The sequence below is a fragment of the Myodes glareolus genome, chromosome 15 (assembly GCF_982192425.1).
Source record: "Myodes glareolus chromosome 15, mMyoGla1.1, whole genome shotgun sequence".
Taxonomy (NCBI): Eukaryota; Metazoa; Chordata; class Mammalia; order Rodentia; family Cricetidae; genus Myodes; species Myodes glareolus.
This window is the reverse complement of record NC_142040.1, coordinates 44206432-44224413: the sequence shown is the minus strand read 5'-3', so window position 1 is coordinate 44224413 and position 17982 is coordinate 44206432. Positions and strand designations below refer to the sequence as shown.

Below are 17982 nucleotides of genomic sequence, written 5' to 3'. Positions count from 1 at the left end.
CCAAACAGAGAAACCCAGTGACCAGCAGAGCCCCACGTACAGCTCCTTTTCACCCTCCGAAAGCACAGCTTTCTTCACTCAGTAGTGGCTTTCTTCGATCTTCCTGTAGTTGACCACAGTTGCATATTCTTAGAGAACAAATTTGGATCCCTCATCTCAACACTGAAACTGAAGAATCTTCATCTGCCCTCCCACAAGTGCTTTGTATTCTGTTGAAGACTCTGGGTAGCAGATTTATCCAGTTTTTCAGACATGACACTGCCGATCACATACCCAAGTAACAGAGATCACTGTGGTCTCCATTCTGTGTTCTTGGTGACTAGTCTTTTATCCCGCTGCTTGTTTAGATGCAAGTTCCGTCACCTTGGCAAAACTGTTGGTAGTTCTGTGCCATTTCATCAAGAAGATATGTCTACTTCTGCTTTTGTTTGGTCCTGTGGGCCATTTATGCTCAATATCCAGATGCGTTAATTAAACGAGAGTAAAAAACTTGTGGAGTTTTTCATTTTGTTTTGTGTATAGCACAATTAAAAAAAAACTTGTGTTTTTTTTAAACTTTATATCAAGTTTCCAGGTTAATTATTAGCTGAAATCATTTGTAAGAGTGTATTTTATCTCTTCTATTACATTGCCCTTTAGTTCAGATTATATAAAAAGAAATGCATACGTGTTTCATTCCTTTTACTTATCCAGCTTTCAAGAAAATAAATTCAACTTCTATAACCTTCAAAAAGTAATCACATCCATATCCCAATGAACCCAAACTTAAACAAACAGTGGGTGTCTTTTCATTGAAGTTCTTATTCATTTTTGAAGATGACATTCAGCTTCCCAAATCTTTCTTTCTATTCTAGCAGTGAAATCAGCCGTCACTCCACTTCTCATGACTTCTGCCCACTTGCCCAGGCCTACCCTAGTTTCAGTAGTTTTTCCACTGAGTGTGGGTGGTCCACCTCCTCTGAGTCTATCACAGGCTCTTGTCTTTCCTCCTATATAGAAATTCTCAGAGCATGGGACTCCCAAAGTTCTATGTCAACTTACATATTATTTAGTTTTATAAGGACAGGGTGCTGTATAAGATAAGCATGTTGGGTTGGTTATCTGTTTTGGTTTAAGGATTTGTTGCTTACTGGAGCTAATTTTGTATACTACCCTACATCACAATCTTTTCAGACTCAAGTTTTCTTTGCTATTACAAATTATTTCAAATTCAATATCTTGGCTTAATGTCTGTGATATCATTTCCATCAGCTTTACACAGGACACACTGACAGACAACTTTGATTGGAGAATCTCTTCCTTCACTATTAATTTGGTGGAAAAAAATAAACCTATTTCTATGGGGTTACAATTTAAAATTAATCTTAAAATTGTTGAGTTGGTATTTTATTAATTAAACCTAGAGTTCAATACTGTTAAAAGTAATACCCTATTCTTGTAAAATGCCTTTTGAATATACATTGTTATATCAAACATGATTTGGCAGCGCAGAAAAGTAAATGACACTAAAAAATCATATCGTTCCTTCTAAATGTCACTGTGCAAAGGTACATGTTCACAGTTATATTCTGATCAAGATAGTATTTATTTCAAAGGCAAAGGAGGTTTAAAATAAGGACATTTCTTATTCTGTGGAAATAGAGCCATCCCACTCCAAGTACAACACATTGATGTTAAGGGCTCCATTTATCAATGTACTAAAACCCTAACTTCTGAGATGATGGTGCTGGGATGTGGGCCTCTCCATTATAGCTAGATCATTAGAATGAAACTCTCATGGTTGCATCTTTATAAAAGAAGTCACAAGAGATCGCTGGTCCCTTCCGCCTTGTGAAGCGACAGTGAGAAGACAGTCACCAATGAGGAATAGACCTCATCAGACACCTGTTAGTGCTTTGCCCTTGTCCTTTGCATCCTGCCGAACATTTATAAGGAGTCTAGACTACAGGATTTGTAACAGCAGTTCAACTGGACAAAGGCACGAAGACACCCTTAAAACAAATATGCCCCAATTAGAAAAACCCCACATAAAATACAGCATCCTTGTAGACAAAAGTGATGAAAGTATATAAGTACAGTATTGTCAAGGTCTAAAAATCATATTTCTAAGCAAATGTTCCTGCAACAGAATAAAGTGAAATGAAGAAGTACCTATACTAAATTAAACCATTCAGTATTTTGTACGAGAGTGACATAAGGTTGATATAATCTTGCTCATGGAAATTACATATGGAAACCAAGATAGTGCATATTATTGCTAAATTTCTAAAATTTCTTTTATTCAAATTTAGGAGTTCGCCTTGTGGCCTGTATGCTGCTGGGCTTTTGAATATAGCATTGAAAAAGCAAAAATCTATGCTCTAGCAAGGTTTAAATTACAGGTAAGGGGCAATGAAAGCAATACAACATTTACTATGGCAAATCATGCTGAGGCCTCGAGGATAAGGAAAGGCTAGAAAATGGAGAATTACTGGTTATTCTGTAGCAATTTTGCTAAGGTTGTTTTTTGTGTATAACTTTATATAATTATAAAAGCACTATCAATAAATATCAGCTTTGTTTCCATGTATATGAAAATGCCTCCTTTTCTCTTTATGGTAGTTTACTAGAACATACATTTTCAATAAGTACTTTAAAGAGAGAATAAAGTAGATCGTTGGAGATACATCAATTCATAATTCGTGAAAGGACACAGTGGAAAACTCAGTGATATTACTAAATAGTGCACTAATTCACTGATATGTCCTAAGGATTATTTATTCATTGATGTTTTTACATTTATAAATTTAAGCCTAGGTTTGGATTTAACTTCACTATAAAATAATAAAGATAGATTTATTTGATTGTTTTATGAACATTATTTTCCAAGCTAGGTTGTGCAGTTTATATTTTGCCTTCTGGATTCAGTAGTAACTTCATTTTTGGCTATGTGTCTTTATCATTACTGTTGAGACATAAGAGAATTAAAAGTTTATTTTAATGTACCCAACCAGTCACCAGTGGCTTTAGCAACATTAAGTAAGGAAAAATTTTCTGAGAATCACAGTCCCCTCTTTGCCGAGGAGTGTTTCTGGTTAAAATGTTGTGCTTTGTTGAGCTTACTGAACAACCAGGAACAAGCACTCATTATTAAAACACTCATAATCAAGAATATAACCTCAGCAGCAGACTCATTACTCACTGGTTTTTAATAAGCATGCAAAGTTTCTGCATTGCATTTTCGAGCATACATACTCTCCCATCTCTGAGGTCCACACTCCTACTGTACCTTTCTGTCCCTGGTACTTTCCCTTTTCCTTCCTTATAATGTGTGTTACATTATTGTCCTCACACCCACCCACTCTTTTTAAAATCTGCTTTTTCTTATCTTTTGGGGTCCATTCTAGTTTCCTGACTTCTGCTCTCATTTGCTAACACATAAATACACATATATAACATTAACCTAGGATCTGCTTATGAAAGAGTGTGTAATATTTGTCTTAGCCTGTTACTTAACAGTAGTATTATTGTAGTAACTTCAAGTTCCATTAATTTTACAGAGATTTTCATACTTTCATTTTCTTTACAGGTAAATAAAATTCTGTTGTATATATGTAACACACTTTTTGTTATCCATTCATCTGTTCACGGACATCCAGTCTGATTTCCTTTTCTTGATGTTATGAATAGAGTATCAGTGGACAAGGGTGTGCAAATCTCCTTACATTTGGATGTATGATCTTTTTGAAAATCAAGCTGTTGAGTTGACAGTGAATTTGCCTGTTAAAGTAAGACTTTCTAGCTACAATTCTATTATAAAACTGGACCCAAACAAAATTATATTCATCCTTTTTTTGCATGTTGGTCTTGATGTCTTTACGTTGTTTTCAAATATAGGTAGAACAAGAATTCTTTTTTTTTTTTTTCAAGACAGGGTTTTTCTGTGGCTTTGGAGCCTGTCCTGGAATTAGTTCTTGTAGACCAGGTTGACGTCAAACTCACAGAGATCTGCCTGCCTCTGCCTCTCAAATGCTGAGATTAAAGGCGTGTGCCATCACTGCCCAGCAGAACAAGAATTCTTAACATCAACTCCTGAAATAAATATGCTTAAATTGAACCATGAACCTCTTAAAGTCATAGACCAAACATTGCACATCCATGTTCTTTCAAGGGCACAGGGTATTAAACCTTCAGTCTTATCCTGGACATACTCTGTAAGTTTGGTGAAGATATTCTTCAGAACAGAAAGATTTAGGTAGAGGGAAAGTCATAGCCCAGGTAGACACAGGAAGTGCGTTTCTACACAGAGATTGGGAGTCCCCCTTTTCTGAGGTTGTGCTCATGAGACTTTCAGAGAAGACTGGAACACATCCAGATCTGGTGGGCATTCAGGAAAAGGATTCTCAGAGTACAAATTAGCACTTGTTCTGATCGCCACCACGGATGTTTTTGCGGTGATGACTCAAGTAGATGTAAAAGACTTTGAGCGAAAGCTTGTACCATGTCTCATCCTTGGCCTTGGGAGGCTTGGCATGCTGGCTACAGTTGTTTTGAAAAAGCTATTGCAATCCATGACTTCCTTCCCACCATACATCTAAGGGCAGCCATGGTCTGTGGGTGAGCGCCACTAACTCTGCAGCAAAAATATACTTTTTAGCTTAATTTTTCATTTGGGTTTTTGATGTTCTTTGTTTTGGTTTGAGGTTTTGTTATTTTCTGGGTTTTGTTCTTAAGAATGGTTTGACATTTGATAAGGTGTCATATACTGACTGATCTTTTATATTCCCTATGGGACTAAATGGTTCTTTTTATGAAAAAAAAGTCTTTTTTCAGAAAAAGATAAAAATAAATCTAGTAAACACTAGTATGCATACCTAACCATGTATGATTAGTATTCAGTAAGTATAGACAATAAAAAATTGAGACTATTTATGTTATGTAACACATATGCAACCATACCTACATCTATAGCAAATTTCTCCTGTATATTTTATGTACATATTGATGTGGGAGAATTGTCTGTATTCTGTCAATCATATTTTAATAAAACGCTGATTGGCCAGGCAGGCAGTATAGGCGGGAAAACCAGACAGGAAGTAGAGGTGATGCAATGAGAACAGGAGAATTCTGGGAAGCAGAGAGGTCCTTCCGCCATTCCTGTCCAGATCACTGAAGAGGCAACATGTAACCTGCCCAGCTAAAAAAGGTACCAAGCCATGTGCTAACGTAGATAAGGATAATGGGGTAACATAAGTTATAAGAGTTAACAAGAAGCCTGACCTAATGGGCCAATCAGTTTATAAACTTATGGAGTCCCGTGTGTGATTTTCTTTGGGACCTGCCTGCTGTGGGGTACTGGGCGGGACAGATACCCCAACAAGCCGGCCCTCATGTTACAACATATAAACAGCTCCCTACCATCTTCCATCTCCAACAAAAGTCATTTATGTGGTTACATGAGCGTATTCAACAAATTGTTGCTCAGAACAAAGACCTATTAAAGATAACCCTTGAACCTATAAATGACATTTATTTAGAAATAAAAAAACACTGGCTCTGAAATATATCATATAATTTTTAATGCCTATGAACACATCTTTTCAAAGTAGTGTAATTTAAAAAATAAAATTGTTGGTAAATACATCTGGTTTAGAAAAAAATGGAATGATGCAATTTTTACAAAATTTTTAAACTTCTTTTGCTTTTAAGAGAGGTTATCCTACAGCCCAGGCAGGCCTTGAATTCTCTGTTTAGCCAGTTCTGGAACTGAGCTCCTAATTGTCTTAATTCCACATCCAAACTACAGGTGTGCTCCACCATGCCGCACTAATGTTTTTCAAATTCTTACAACATATTTCCAAATAGCCATTTTTCCAGACCATTAATTTGACAATAAAAATAAAATAAAGAATTTAGCAAGTTATGATTCATCTTACTTGGCTCGTATGGAACATTTAATTAATCTGCACTAAGATCCCAAATGTTTCGATTATGCCATTTTTCTGTGAAAATGAAGATTAGCAGAAAGCAGTACGTGGAACACAGCTATTCAACTTTTCTCTAAAATCTATTTCTAAATGTTCTAAATCTACTACTAAATGCCAGCTACACTGTTTTATAAAAATGGATATGTCCAGAATATTTTGCAGAAAGAGGGTGAATTAGAAGCTTCCCAATGCTAATTGTCTCATGAGTAGACCTATTTCATGTGGCCCACGGAAAACACACCATGGCTTAGTAGGCATTCTGCTGTGCAAGTGCCTAAGAAGGTAAACAGAGAAAAATATCTGCAGTTTGCAAAAGTGAGATGTTCTTCTGTCTCATGAGCTTCTGCTTAATAAATTCTGAAGATCAGGATAGAACATTCAGTTGTTAAGAACACTGGCTGCTCTTCTAGAGAACCCAGGTTCTATTCCCAGCCCCCAGGTGAAGTCTCACAACCTTCGTTAATTCTCATTTCGGGGCATTTAACACCCTCTTCTGGCATTCATTTGTCAACCGAAATGTATGTGTTACATAGCACAGACATATATGTAGAAAAACATTTATGCACATAAAAATAAATGAACAAATACATTCACAAGACTATCAGAGAATGTACTTAGGAAACATTTTTGTTTGCTTTGCTCATATGTCATAATTCTGTTTGAATTTGACTCCTGTAATAATAACTAAATGTAGAAGGTGTTAAATGCCCAACATAATCTGCTAATCATAGTCACAAATGTACAAATATAAGTTATGCATAATGCATGTATATATAATGAGACAAAAATATTCATTTTCAAAATCTCACGAGTTTCATGTATTATTTTTCTCATTTTGTAATTGAAGAAACTGAGACTCTCGGTGACTAAGGTTTTAAACCCATATACTTGCTCAAAATATTAGTAAACCCCATAGTTTTTCTTTTCATGTGAAATAGAATTAAAAGATTATCAGAACATACAAACCCTGCTCCGTTTCTGCTGCTGCACATGCCTGATTCCCAAAATAAACCATTCTATTTCTTTTAGCATTTAACTCGTATTTCAAAGAGAAATCAATTTATTGACTCTAAACAGTGTTCACTTCCATTTATAGAAGTTGAAGATGTGTCTTCCTTTCACAAACCAACCCGCATTTACCTTTCTCCTGCCCTCTCAGAGTAACTGGCCCATAATTTTCAAACAAACTATGACAGGTATTACTGAGGGCTAAACAAAGCAAATTTGATCTTTCTGTTTCACAGACTTTGGGCTCACTCTGGAATTAATAAGGGTCCTCTGTAATAATTTGTAGTCAATTATTTTACTAGTATTTGCATGAAAATAGAGACTTCTCATTTTAAACGTGTAGATTATCTATGATATTTTTTCCAAATGCTGATGTATTTTTTTTTCTCCTCAATCTTTCTCTGCTTCCCACGCTGGGTTAGTCCAGTTGCCTTCACTACCCCTTAGACATTATCCTCTTTCTTTCTTTGAAAACTCTTTCTGAAACATCAGTTCCCACTTTGCGTGTCTACACAGTGTTCAGTCTAACTCTTTGTTGTTTTTCTGGAGCATATTAACTAGGAACTTTGGAAGAAATAAAATGGTCACATGGATGACTTTGTTGTAGTAATTCCAAATTTCAACATTTAGTTTTTACTAATTCCATATTTTAATTATAAGAATTAATTCTATATCTTCACATATGATTTGTATTTTCTACTTTACTTTCCCTTTTTGTCTCAATTTGGGGCATTTTCTTACATAAATTTATTCAGTTATTTCTTTTAAAATTTATGTTATTATCATTTTGTGTGTATGAGTGTTTTCTATGCATGGATATATGTACACCCTATGTATGGCTTGTGTCCATGGGGAACAGAAGAAAGCTTTGCATCCCCAGGAACTAGAGTTACAGATGGTTGTGAGTCATCTGTTAATTCTGGGAACCAAACCCGCATCTTCTGCAAGAGCAGCCAGTGCCCATAACTGCTGAGACATTTTTCCACTTCTCAAGAATAATTGCTTAATATCTTACTTTTAAAAAAAATCACTGCAATTATTGTATGGATAAAATATTTTTTTTCTGAGAATATCATGTTGTATTTGCAATGCTGCCATTTTTCCTTTTACTACTGTCTCTGCCCTTTGAACTTTATTGTTTTGTTTGATTTTCTTTTATAATAGAGACTAGAGTGAAAATTTTGGCAATGTTTTTACTTTCAGCTACTGAACAATGCTACACCACAAAATAATTACAGCCTCTATGGATATATGTAGGGCTTTGGCAACAGAATTAGTTAATCAACAAGATTTTGCAATGTATACCCATCATCAGAGGTATTTTTCTCTAGTTCCCTGACTGTGGAAAACTGACATGACTCCAAATATGCTAATACTAGCACCGAGAGCTCTACATTCAGTAAGGAAACCCTTGTTTAATCTGAGGGCAGTCTGGCTTTCCTAGAACAGCTTCTAAACTGATCCAATGTCTATCCCGTCCAAGATTCACTGGTCAAATGACTTTGAACATGACGCATTTTCTTCACCAGCTATTTCCCAGAATACTTCAAGATCTCTTATTCTCTGCTGCTTCTTCTTTCTGCTGGTCTCTGTGCATAAGTATATTTCCATATTATTTTGGAGTCATTTCAGGAAGGAAGAAGGGTAAGTGATTAGGTCAATTAATCATGTTTCCCTGAAAGTTAAGGGGATTCTTCAGGCTGGCACCTCATTTCTTATTGGGTGAAAATTGAAATGACAGAATTAAGATTCAAAAAGTTATGAGTGCCTGGCCCAGTTCTCATTATAGATCTATGTCACCGTGCTCACGCCACTTAATCTTTCTGCATTTTCATCTATTGCTTTGTACACTGGGCCGCAAATGTAATGTTTGGAGTCCCAAGTTGTACGTAGCAGTGGAGACAAGACTCCAGGTGCTGTTGTGGGAGAACACGGAGCTTTCACAGCCCTTTTCTAGATTTATTGACTCTAAGATTCATTGTGCATTGGTATAACCGTGGACTGACTCTTTATTTATCCATCCAGTAATTATAAATTGAAAGCTACTATGCAGACAAAGCAATATTTCTCTTAAGGGAGTTGAAACTATACCACCTCAGAAAAACAGGTAAAATGCAAGATTAATCATATCAATACTACTGATGGTTACTAAAAATTGACGTCTAACAATGTAGGCAAAGATAAATCAAAGGCACCACATCTATAGAATCAAAGGTATTCACCAAAAAAATTAAAATATTATGCATTGAAAATGCTGGGTGAACCCTGAAAATAATAGCATGCTAAGTAAAAGAAACTGGTTTAAAAAAAAAAAGCAGATTCTAGATACTATGTGATCCAACTGACAGGAACTTTCTAGGATAATTTCTGAAAAACCATCAACAGAAAACAGATTAGTGATTTCTTATTGATGAGAGGGCATGAGAAAGAACACACAAACATTACTGCTAATGAACACGAAGTGTCTCTTTAGGACATCAAAATGTGGTAAATGTCATTATGATGCTGGGTATACAACTATGTTAATTTGAGAAAATATTGAAGTTTATACTTCTAATTGGCAAATGGATTATAAGTAAAATTATGTTTCAAAACATTGTTAAGAGGTCACCTAAAAAATATGGAAGGAAAGGGGAGCTAATATGTGCATTATTACAACATTGGCTTTGAAAGTTTTGTTGGCTTTTATCATCTTTATTTTTTTTAATTTAAGAGAAAAAATAACATGAAGTGAGGTGGGTAGAAAGAGTAAAGGATGTACGAGGAGTCAGTGAACAGGAAAAATATGATAAAAATAAACTACTGAATTCTCAGAGAATAAATTTTAAAGAAGTAACATTAGGAATACAAAATGGAGTAAGAGACTTTAGAATGCAAGCGGGGCTTAAATTATGGTGCAGGGACATGCACAGAAATAATGATCAATTCTCAGAAATAAGGGACTTTAAATGAAAATATAGATACAGGTGGGAAATAGATGGAATGTGGCCACAGTTATCAAACTAGTTTCTAAGTCGATGGTAGAAACTCTACCTAGGTCATATGATGAAAGTGAAAGAATATTAGAAAATGTCAAATTTCACATGAAAATCTATGTAGAAGGAAATGTCTACACTTATTCTAGGAGCTGAAACTTTATCAGAGTGGCTGAAGTTAGGGGATAAAGGGAGGGAGGGTGGGTTGCACCAAGTCAATGAGCTCAGATGTATGTAGTTCAGGATTTTGTAATCATGTAGAGTCTTGTATTATTAGGAGTGTAGTCAAATACATTATGAGAGGAATGGAAAATAATTTATGGATTTTCAGGAAAATATAACATTATTCAGTTTATAATTTAAGATAATTTTCATCTCTGCAAGATGGTGGATCTAGACAGTAATAAAAGCCTGCCGTGTATCTTAACAGGAATGTCAACCCAAGGAAGACTATATCATTCTTGTCATTTTAAGAAAAGACTTGACTAGTGTCATTTAATTAATTAGTAAAATTGGTATTAATTAGTAAAACCAGTAGTGCAAAATGCCTATAAGCAGAAAGTCTATTCTACGAACTTGGTCAAGAATATAATAAAATATACAAACATGTTGACTGCTGCATTAATTTTAATTCTTAAATATTTCAAACAAATCTGAAAGTCAAAAACAGATAAATAGTTGATATCTTTGTATGTGGTTAGTTTTATGGGCTTTGGTTTTGTTTTTACACTCACACACGTCTTGAAAATAGAGACTATGAAAAGTAGATTGTTAAAATGTAAGTTCAAAGGACGCACATCGGGCTTGACGCACATCTGGCTTAAGTAAGTGGTCAGTGATTAGTTTAAACAGAATACTATGACAATATTAACTAGTAAACATGAAAGGTCCATGAAATCAATTTTTCTTCAGCCAAAATCAGGTCATAAAATATCAGATAAATATTAAACTGACAATCAGTTTCTACATTTATGTATATGTGAACATAATAGTATATGCATGCTTTTAACTGTACACTTATACCTTTTGAATAGTTTATATTAAATATGCATACTATAACCAAAGACATAGAAGGAAAAGGATTGTAAAGGTTTGATAAATTCCATGATTGCCATAATTTTTGGAAATTAATAGTATGCAGTCTTTAAAATTTCATATTATATATATATATATATATATATATATATATATATATATGCTGCACTAGTTAGACTTGATGGGACAAAAAAGAAAAGAGAGTTTGGGCAGGGTACATGTTGGGCTTTGCAAGAGTTAGATAAGGAAAATGGAGGGTGAGATATAATTGTATTTCATTTACATACGTGAAATATATATTCCTCAAAAATAAGGAAAAATGCAATTTAAAAACAATTTCTACATAAGAAAGGTATTATTTTAAAGAAAATTACTTAGTCTGTGAGAAAATTGTCTTTTTTCTGCTATGAAGACTTTCTTCCTTCAATGTTACTGCTCTGCCTCTGCTCCTGAAATACAGTGCCAGTATAATTCATAGTCTGGTATGCATTTACAAAGAATAAGAGGAAAAAATTTGTCCCCAACCCTGAAAATATTCTATAACCTTCATGCAGTCCTAATTTACGTACTTTCCATGCATTAATGCATATTCTTAATGCTAATATTGTACTTATAAGGGACTACATTTGAAAGGGTTCACACTAAGTCAAATATCCGTGGCAAAGCTATGAGATGAATTATCTGAGAAACAGAAAAAGCCTACCCTGAATGGGAAGGATATCACATTCAACTCGCATAAAGTACATTTTGCTGGTGTCATGTTCCCAAGGGAAGATAGATTCACTGAGTGCAAATATGCTGAATTATAGATCCCATTTTAGCTGTGCACCACTGGTGATGATACCTTAGTTTGTGGTTTTTGTTAAGGCAGACACAGTTGCATTCAGTACAGTTAACTAAACACATAATAAAATTAATAAATGTTTGTAATATATGCTAATTTTGTTAAAACAAGTTTTAAGATGATAAATATGACTGGTAGAGTATACATATCTACTGTTTCTCAATTTATCCCAAGTCCTCAAAAGCATTCTTAAAATTTATTCAGAAAAAATAAAATTATCTTATAATTTTTCTAATTTCTATAACTAAAATGCTTATATCTCTATAATAATTAGTACATATCTAATTCTAAAACCTTAAGTAAAACTTTAAGTTATGAAATATAGTACCATGTAACTTAATAAATCCATAGCTTAAAGTATTTTAAATAACTTTTAATTGGGCTTACCACTGACATAGTCCTTATAAAAAAGCTTAATTAAATCTAAAGTATAAAAAGATTCTTGTAACATAGAAATACATCTTTCTGAATTATTCTGACTCTGTTGATTTGGGAGAACAAACATATTGCTAGGAGAATTCAGAGTGCAGCCAGCTTAAAGACATTGTAAGAGTAAGCTAATTAGAACTTCAACCCCAGAAGGTTGAATTATTTCCTTTGATGAACTGGAGAATGGGTTTGAAGCCTCCTTTCCCTAATGAGCATGTCAGTGACCTCTGACATCAATAGTCACAGTGGAGGCAGACGCAGAGGGGCAAAGGTGCTCTTATCTTCAGAAAGTGATGTCTTACCTTCAGTATCTAAAGCACAGTATACGTTGTACACAGTTTCTCGTGCTAATAATGAAAAGCAGAAGTCAAAATACAACACACACACACACACACACACACACACACACACACACGTACTCATGCGCACCCCATAACAAAGGGCACAAGGTCAACTGGCTTCTTCGTAGAACAGGGGCATTGTGTTTAAGTGAGCCATTGTGTGAGCATGGGCCAACAAAGTAAGATCAGAATCCTCCCAAATAGAAAACATTATGGTAAAAAGTTTTTTCCAAGATAAGTTGTTCTCATAATGAAGTCATTCATCATGGTAGTGGATAACTTATTTGAAACTTGTTTAGTATGTTCATGGCTCTGAGTTTGACATCTAGCAATATACAAACACCACACAACGCACACATCCACTAAAGCAGTCTAAATAATTTTTCAGCACGTTTGAATAATTATATCATAACTAGAAGTTGGCTGTGAGATCACAACACTTGCTTATCACCACATAATTATTAAATAGGTGAAAATTATCATTTTAATTAGTAAATGTGTAACTACTACTCTTTCTTTCAAAATATTAATACTTAACCTTGAAATTAAACATGTGTTGTTAACACAAATTCCAAAAAGACAGAGACCATGACTTCACTGAACAGAACCACACCTGTGAGAATTATTTTTAAGATATCTATCACAAGGTGGAGAATAATTGAGGAATAAATGCAATCTGGTCTCCATGGACAGACACAACTGCACACACATACACACACATACACACACACACACACACACACATACACACACACACACACACACACACACACACACACACACACAAAACAACTCTAAGTACCTACCAATGTTTTCCCCAGTCTTGATGATTAAATATCACAGGAAGAAAAGCATGTTTCCTAGCTCCTTCCACATGGTTTCTTACAGTGGAGCTTGCTATCCTTGGTCTCGTCTTTACTCCCTGAAGGTCCCTACCATTATCTTCTCCAGAGAAATAAAGGGAAACACAGAGCCTCTGCCCTAATTACACTGGAAGTGGAAGACTGCTACCTGCCAGACACAAAAGTAGCACACTTGGACTTTGGTGAGCAGAAGAGCCACTAGCTAGCTGTCTGAATGCGTCAGCTGGAGCACAGCCCTCACCTAGAAGAAAGTGGAAAAGGATCTCTGCCTAAGAAGCCACCCGAATATGGCCACCAGATTATTAAGCACAACACTAAGACCATGCCATGTCCTACAGGGGAGTGCCATGCAGCCCTCGACAATGTGGGGATGGGCAACAAATGCAGAGGGCACTCTCTGGGGTCACAAAGAGCTATGAGGGTGACAATTTGTTTCAGACTTTCCAAAACCAATGCCCTTCCTCGGAAATGTAGTCTTGTGTGTTGCTTTCTCTGTTAGCAGATTAATCAACTTAAATTTGATGATTCGGTAATTTCGGCAAAAGTCTTCACTTAAAGTCCTTCCTCTGGAAAGGTCTGAGATGAGCCAATCAAAACCATCAAATTTTCCAGCATCCACTGAAAACCACTTTCACTGTAGAGAAAAAAGTTGCTGAAATTTTGTCTGGTTTTGGTTGCGGGTTTAACAACTACATTTTCTTGCCATGTCATAGGTTTTGGAAATGCTTGTATTTGGTATTATGATTATACAAAAATACAAATTAGTAACATCTTCTGAACACAAACAGGTACAATATGTCTAAGATACTTAGTTTGTCATTTTTAGAAAACAAAGGTATACTGTAATTTTTAATTTCATTTTTTTTCAGATATCTCCGATAAAAATTTTGCAGAATACTGATTATTTAGCCTATTGCTGCTAAGTTTCCTCTATGCAAGGGCAATCAAGCCTCCCAAACTGTGCTCGAGTTTGTTAGTATATAGCTCGCTCTCGGTCATCATTCACTTCTGTGAAATACAGGACAAAACCTCATCATCACTTGGTTTCACCTCCCACCTTTGTTCAGTGTTTGCTTTTGCTTCACCAGATTTTCTTGGGGAAATATGTAGAATCCCTTAATTTCCCTGAACCACGGATTGAACATCTGATTCCATTTCATGAAAAGTTGCTATATGCCCTATATACTTTTAGAAAAAAGAAATGAGAGCAGGACTTTAATTATTTGTTACAGGCTGCTATTTTGAAAAGCACCATCATTTTTCTATTGATAAATACATAAAAGTATCCTTCGAACTCATTTAATTAAATGTGATATCAGCTAAATAAAGTTTAGCACTTTTGGCATGTTATCGTTGAATGTCATAATCTTTTTCAAAACATAGCCCTCAGTTTTCTTATTGACTGTTAACTATTCTCTTGCAAAGTTTTTCTTTTGAAATGTACAGTATCGTTTGGATTATAGTCCCATAGAGGATTCAAAAAAAGATGGTATTCAAATGCCACTTTTAAAATTCAAAAGATCATAACAACCTAATTTGCCTAGGATGGGCAAGACCATCTATGAGTTTGTCTTTCCAAATATCTTCCTTGCGGATGAAGCGTATTTGATTACTCGGGAGGCTCTTTTAGCCTAAACATTCTTTCAATTGAACCCAATAATCCACAGACAATAAATGGCATTAACTATTGTAAGCCCTTCAGGGATTTTCCTATATGTTTTTGAAAATAAGAATTTTAAAGCTAAATCTTTCCTATAATACACCCACTCCGTGCACAAGAAGAGAGACTGCTGATCTGAGGCAACAAATATCTTGGGAAAGATGGGCAGTCGTTTCCCCAAGCTTTCTTTGCTGGGCTGTAGTCCACAGTTAACTTGATTCAGAACTGTGGACAGCTCCCCCCCTGTATGCACTTCACAACAATTTTGGTTAGTTTCTGAACACTGCTCGAAATAACGCTTTTTGTTGCTATGTTTGCTTGAGGTTTGCCAGGAGGTTGAACGCTCAGTGTGCACGTATACTCCTTTCGTTGCTGTGTTCCCCCCCCCCTTGTTCGACCAAATTAGATAAACAAACAAGTGGATCACCCGGAGTTGCTAGTTGGGGATTTTCAGAAGAACTCTCTGCTTATGTTCAGGAGCAGCGTGTCACGCTAATAAGAGGATCTACTTCACGACCTTCATTTGTCAGTCTCTAAACGTGCTTATTAACCGAGTGAATACTCGGGCTACAAATAAGATCAGGAAACTCATATTAATTTCCTCCTGCTGACAGCTCTGCTGCCCTTCCTCCAAGGCTGGGAAACTGAAAAGACATTTCTCAAATGGATTTGAGTCAAGGTCAAGAGCGGGTGTCGCTCTATTTCAGGAAGGGGGCTCTAGAAACGCCCCCCCATCTCTGTTTCGGGAACTCGAAGCTTCCTGTCATGCTCCTGCCCAGTTGGGCAGCTCTGGCTCCGCAGAAACCTCAAGTCACAGACTACCCAAGCCAAGCAAGTACAAGTGTCCTTCCTGTGCCTGCCAGTCACTGATCTGGAGAAATGCGGTGGTGACAAGAGCGTCTATAAGCATAAGAACAACAGATTAACACTCCCAGGGGCGAGAGTGGCAGGAACAGCTAGGACCTGTGAGTCAGTGTCTCCAGTTTCCTCATCTCCGGAATCCCAGAAGCATCTTTTTCTCTTTGGGGAGCAGCACTAGCAAGAATGCTAGCCTTACTCCTAACTCTCCCATTACCGAAGTAAAAGTTTCCCTAGTGCAACTTAGCCACCTTCCGTCCAGGGGTCAGAGTGGCCTTCTTCCTTCCCCATCTAACCCCCAGAGTTCAGCGACAACGCGAAAGAGCTTCGCTGGCGCCCTGGGGGTGAAAAACTCCCTACCCCAAACCTTTCCTGGATGGAAACTAGTTGAAGAGTTGAGTCTGGCCAGTTTGAGTAAGAGCCACGGGCAGCGCTGCCACACCTGCCCCGCACCCCGCTGCGAGTCCCCGGGGCGCCCCCTCCTAGGGGCGCGGTAGGAGGCTGGAGGGCGCGCCTGGGGGGGGATCAGGGTGGGGCGACGCCAGGGAGCCCTCACCTGAAGTCACTGTACGGGTGGATAATCCAGAAGCCTGCAGTTTTAACCCTTTCCTGCTCCTTCTCCACCGCCTTCTGGCTGCCAAACATGCGGAGGGAAAATTTGTTGACCCCGGGCTGCAGCATGGAGGTGAACTGCCTCTGCATGAAACCATACTGCCGCCGGGGTCCCTCAGCATCCTCGAAGCTGCCCGCCGGCTCTTCGCCGCCTCCGCCGTCCACCTTGAAGCACACGGAGTTACCGTGCTCCTTCCCCGCCGTGCTGCTCCCCGGCGGGGTCCCCAGGCGCTTGTCGGCCGCCGCCGGCCCCGTCGCGGACGCCTTGGAGGGGAAGACACTGTTGCCATCGTCGCGGCTGTGGGACGCGGACTTGGGCTTGCCGCCGCCTTCCATGCCCGGAGGACGCGGCCGGCGACGGCGCGGACTCCAGACTCGCCGGGGGCTCGAGGCCGAGGGCCAGGGGCCGGAGCCGGCTGCCCGCGAGCCCGGCTGCCCGTCGCGGCGGCGGCGGCGGCGGCGGCAGCTGCTGCTTCCCGCCCGCGCCGCTGCTCAGCTGCGCGCCTAGCTCCCGCCGCCGCCGCTGCCCTCAGTGGCTTGCGCTCCGGGCTCTGCTGCGCCTGGTGCTGAGGCTGAGGATGCGGGCGCGGGGCGAGGCTCAGCTCAGCATCCGCGCGCCAGCGCTGCCCCTCGGCTGCCCCCTGCCGGCCGCACGCCTCCTCTGCCCGCGCGCGCCTCGCCGCTCTACTGTTCCACTTCTGCCCAGCGTGACATTGAACTCCCCGGCCCGCCCCGGACGTCTATTTGTACGTCTGGAGAGAGGCTCGCTGGGTGTGGGTTTGCAAAAATGGGAGGAGAGAAGAGGAAGGCGGGGAGGGAAAACGGAGAAAAGAAGAGAAAGGGGGAGGGGGAAGGAGGGAGGGAAAGAGGGAGGGAGGGAGAGAGAGAGAGGAAGCTAGCAAATTGCTTCCAAAATGAACTGGGGAACCGCCTAAAACGAACCGCCTAAAACTCACAGAGATACTGTCCGAACGCCTGTTGGAAAGGGGTTACAGATGGAGAAAGTGGTTTGGGCAGGCTAATTCCTTTCACTATAAATTCACTTGTAAAGTTATATGGACAAGGATACACACTGAAATTTTTCAAGGATAATGAAAATCTAGGATACACACCGGAAAATAAATTTCATGAATAGAAATGAAGGAGAGAGGGACAGAGGAGAGAAAGGAGACAAGAGGGGAAGTGGGGGGGGGGAGACACACAACTAGCAAATAGATCTTTGTAACCCCGGGTTACAGCTGATTAGCTGCCTGAAGCTTTGCAGATTAAGGATCTGTACCTAGGGACAGACAACTGACCTCTTTCTACTTATCCTGTTTATTGTCACACAGCTCCTTAAGCAGGGATGGGATTCTTTTCTAGGGAGGCCACAGTCACCATCACATATGTGC

General features: G+C 38.3%; 1 protein-coding gene across 1 annotated transcript in view; it reads right to left on the bottom strand.

The window, feature by feature from the left end:
* The window catches only part of Hcn1 (hyperpolarization activated cyclic nucleotide gated potassium channel 1), a 374094-nt gene extending 357105 nt beyond the window's left edge, over nucleotides 1–16989 (bottom strand). The window contains exon 1 of the mRNA XM_048443061.3: nucleotides 16536–16989. Within this exon, the coding sequence (XP_048299018.2) occupies nucleotides 16536–16927 (392 nt within the window). The 5' untranslated portion in view covers nucleotides 16928–16989. The remainder of the gene's footprint in view (nucleotides 1–16535) is intronic.
* Nucleotides 16990–17982: the final 993 nt, after the last annotated feature.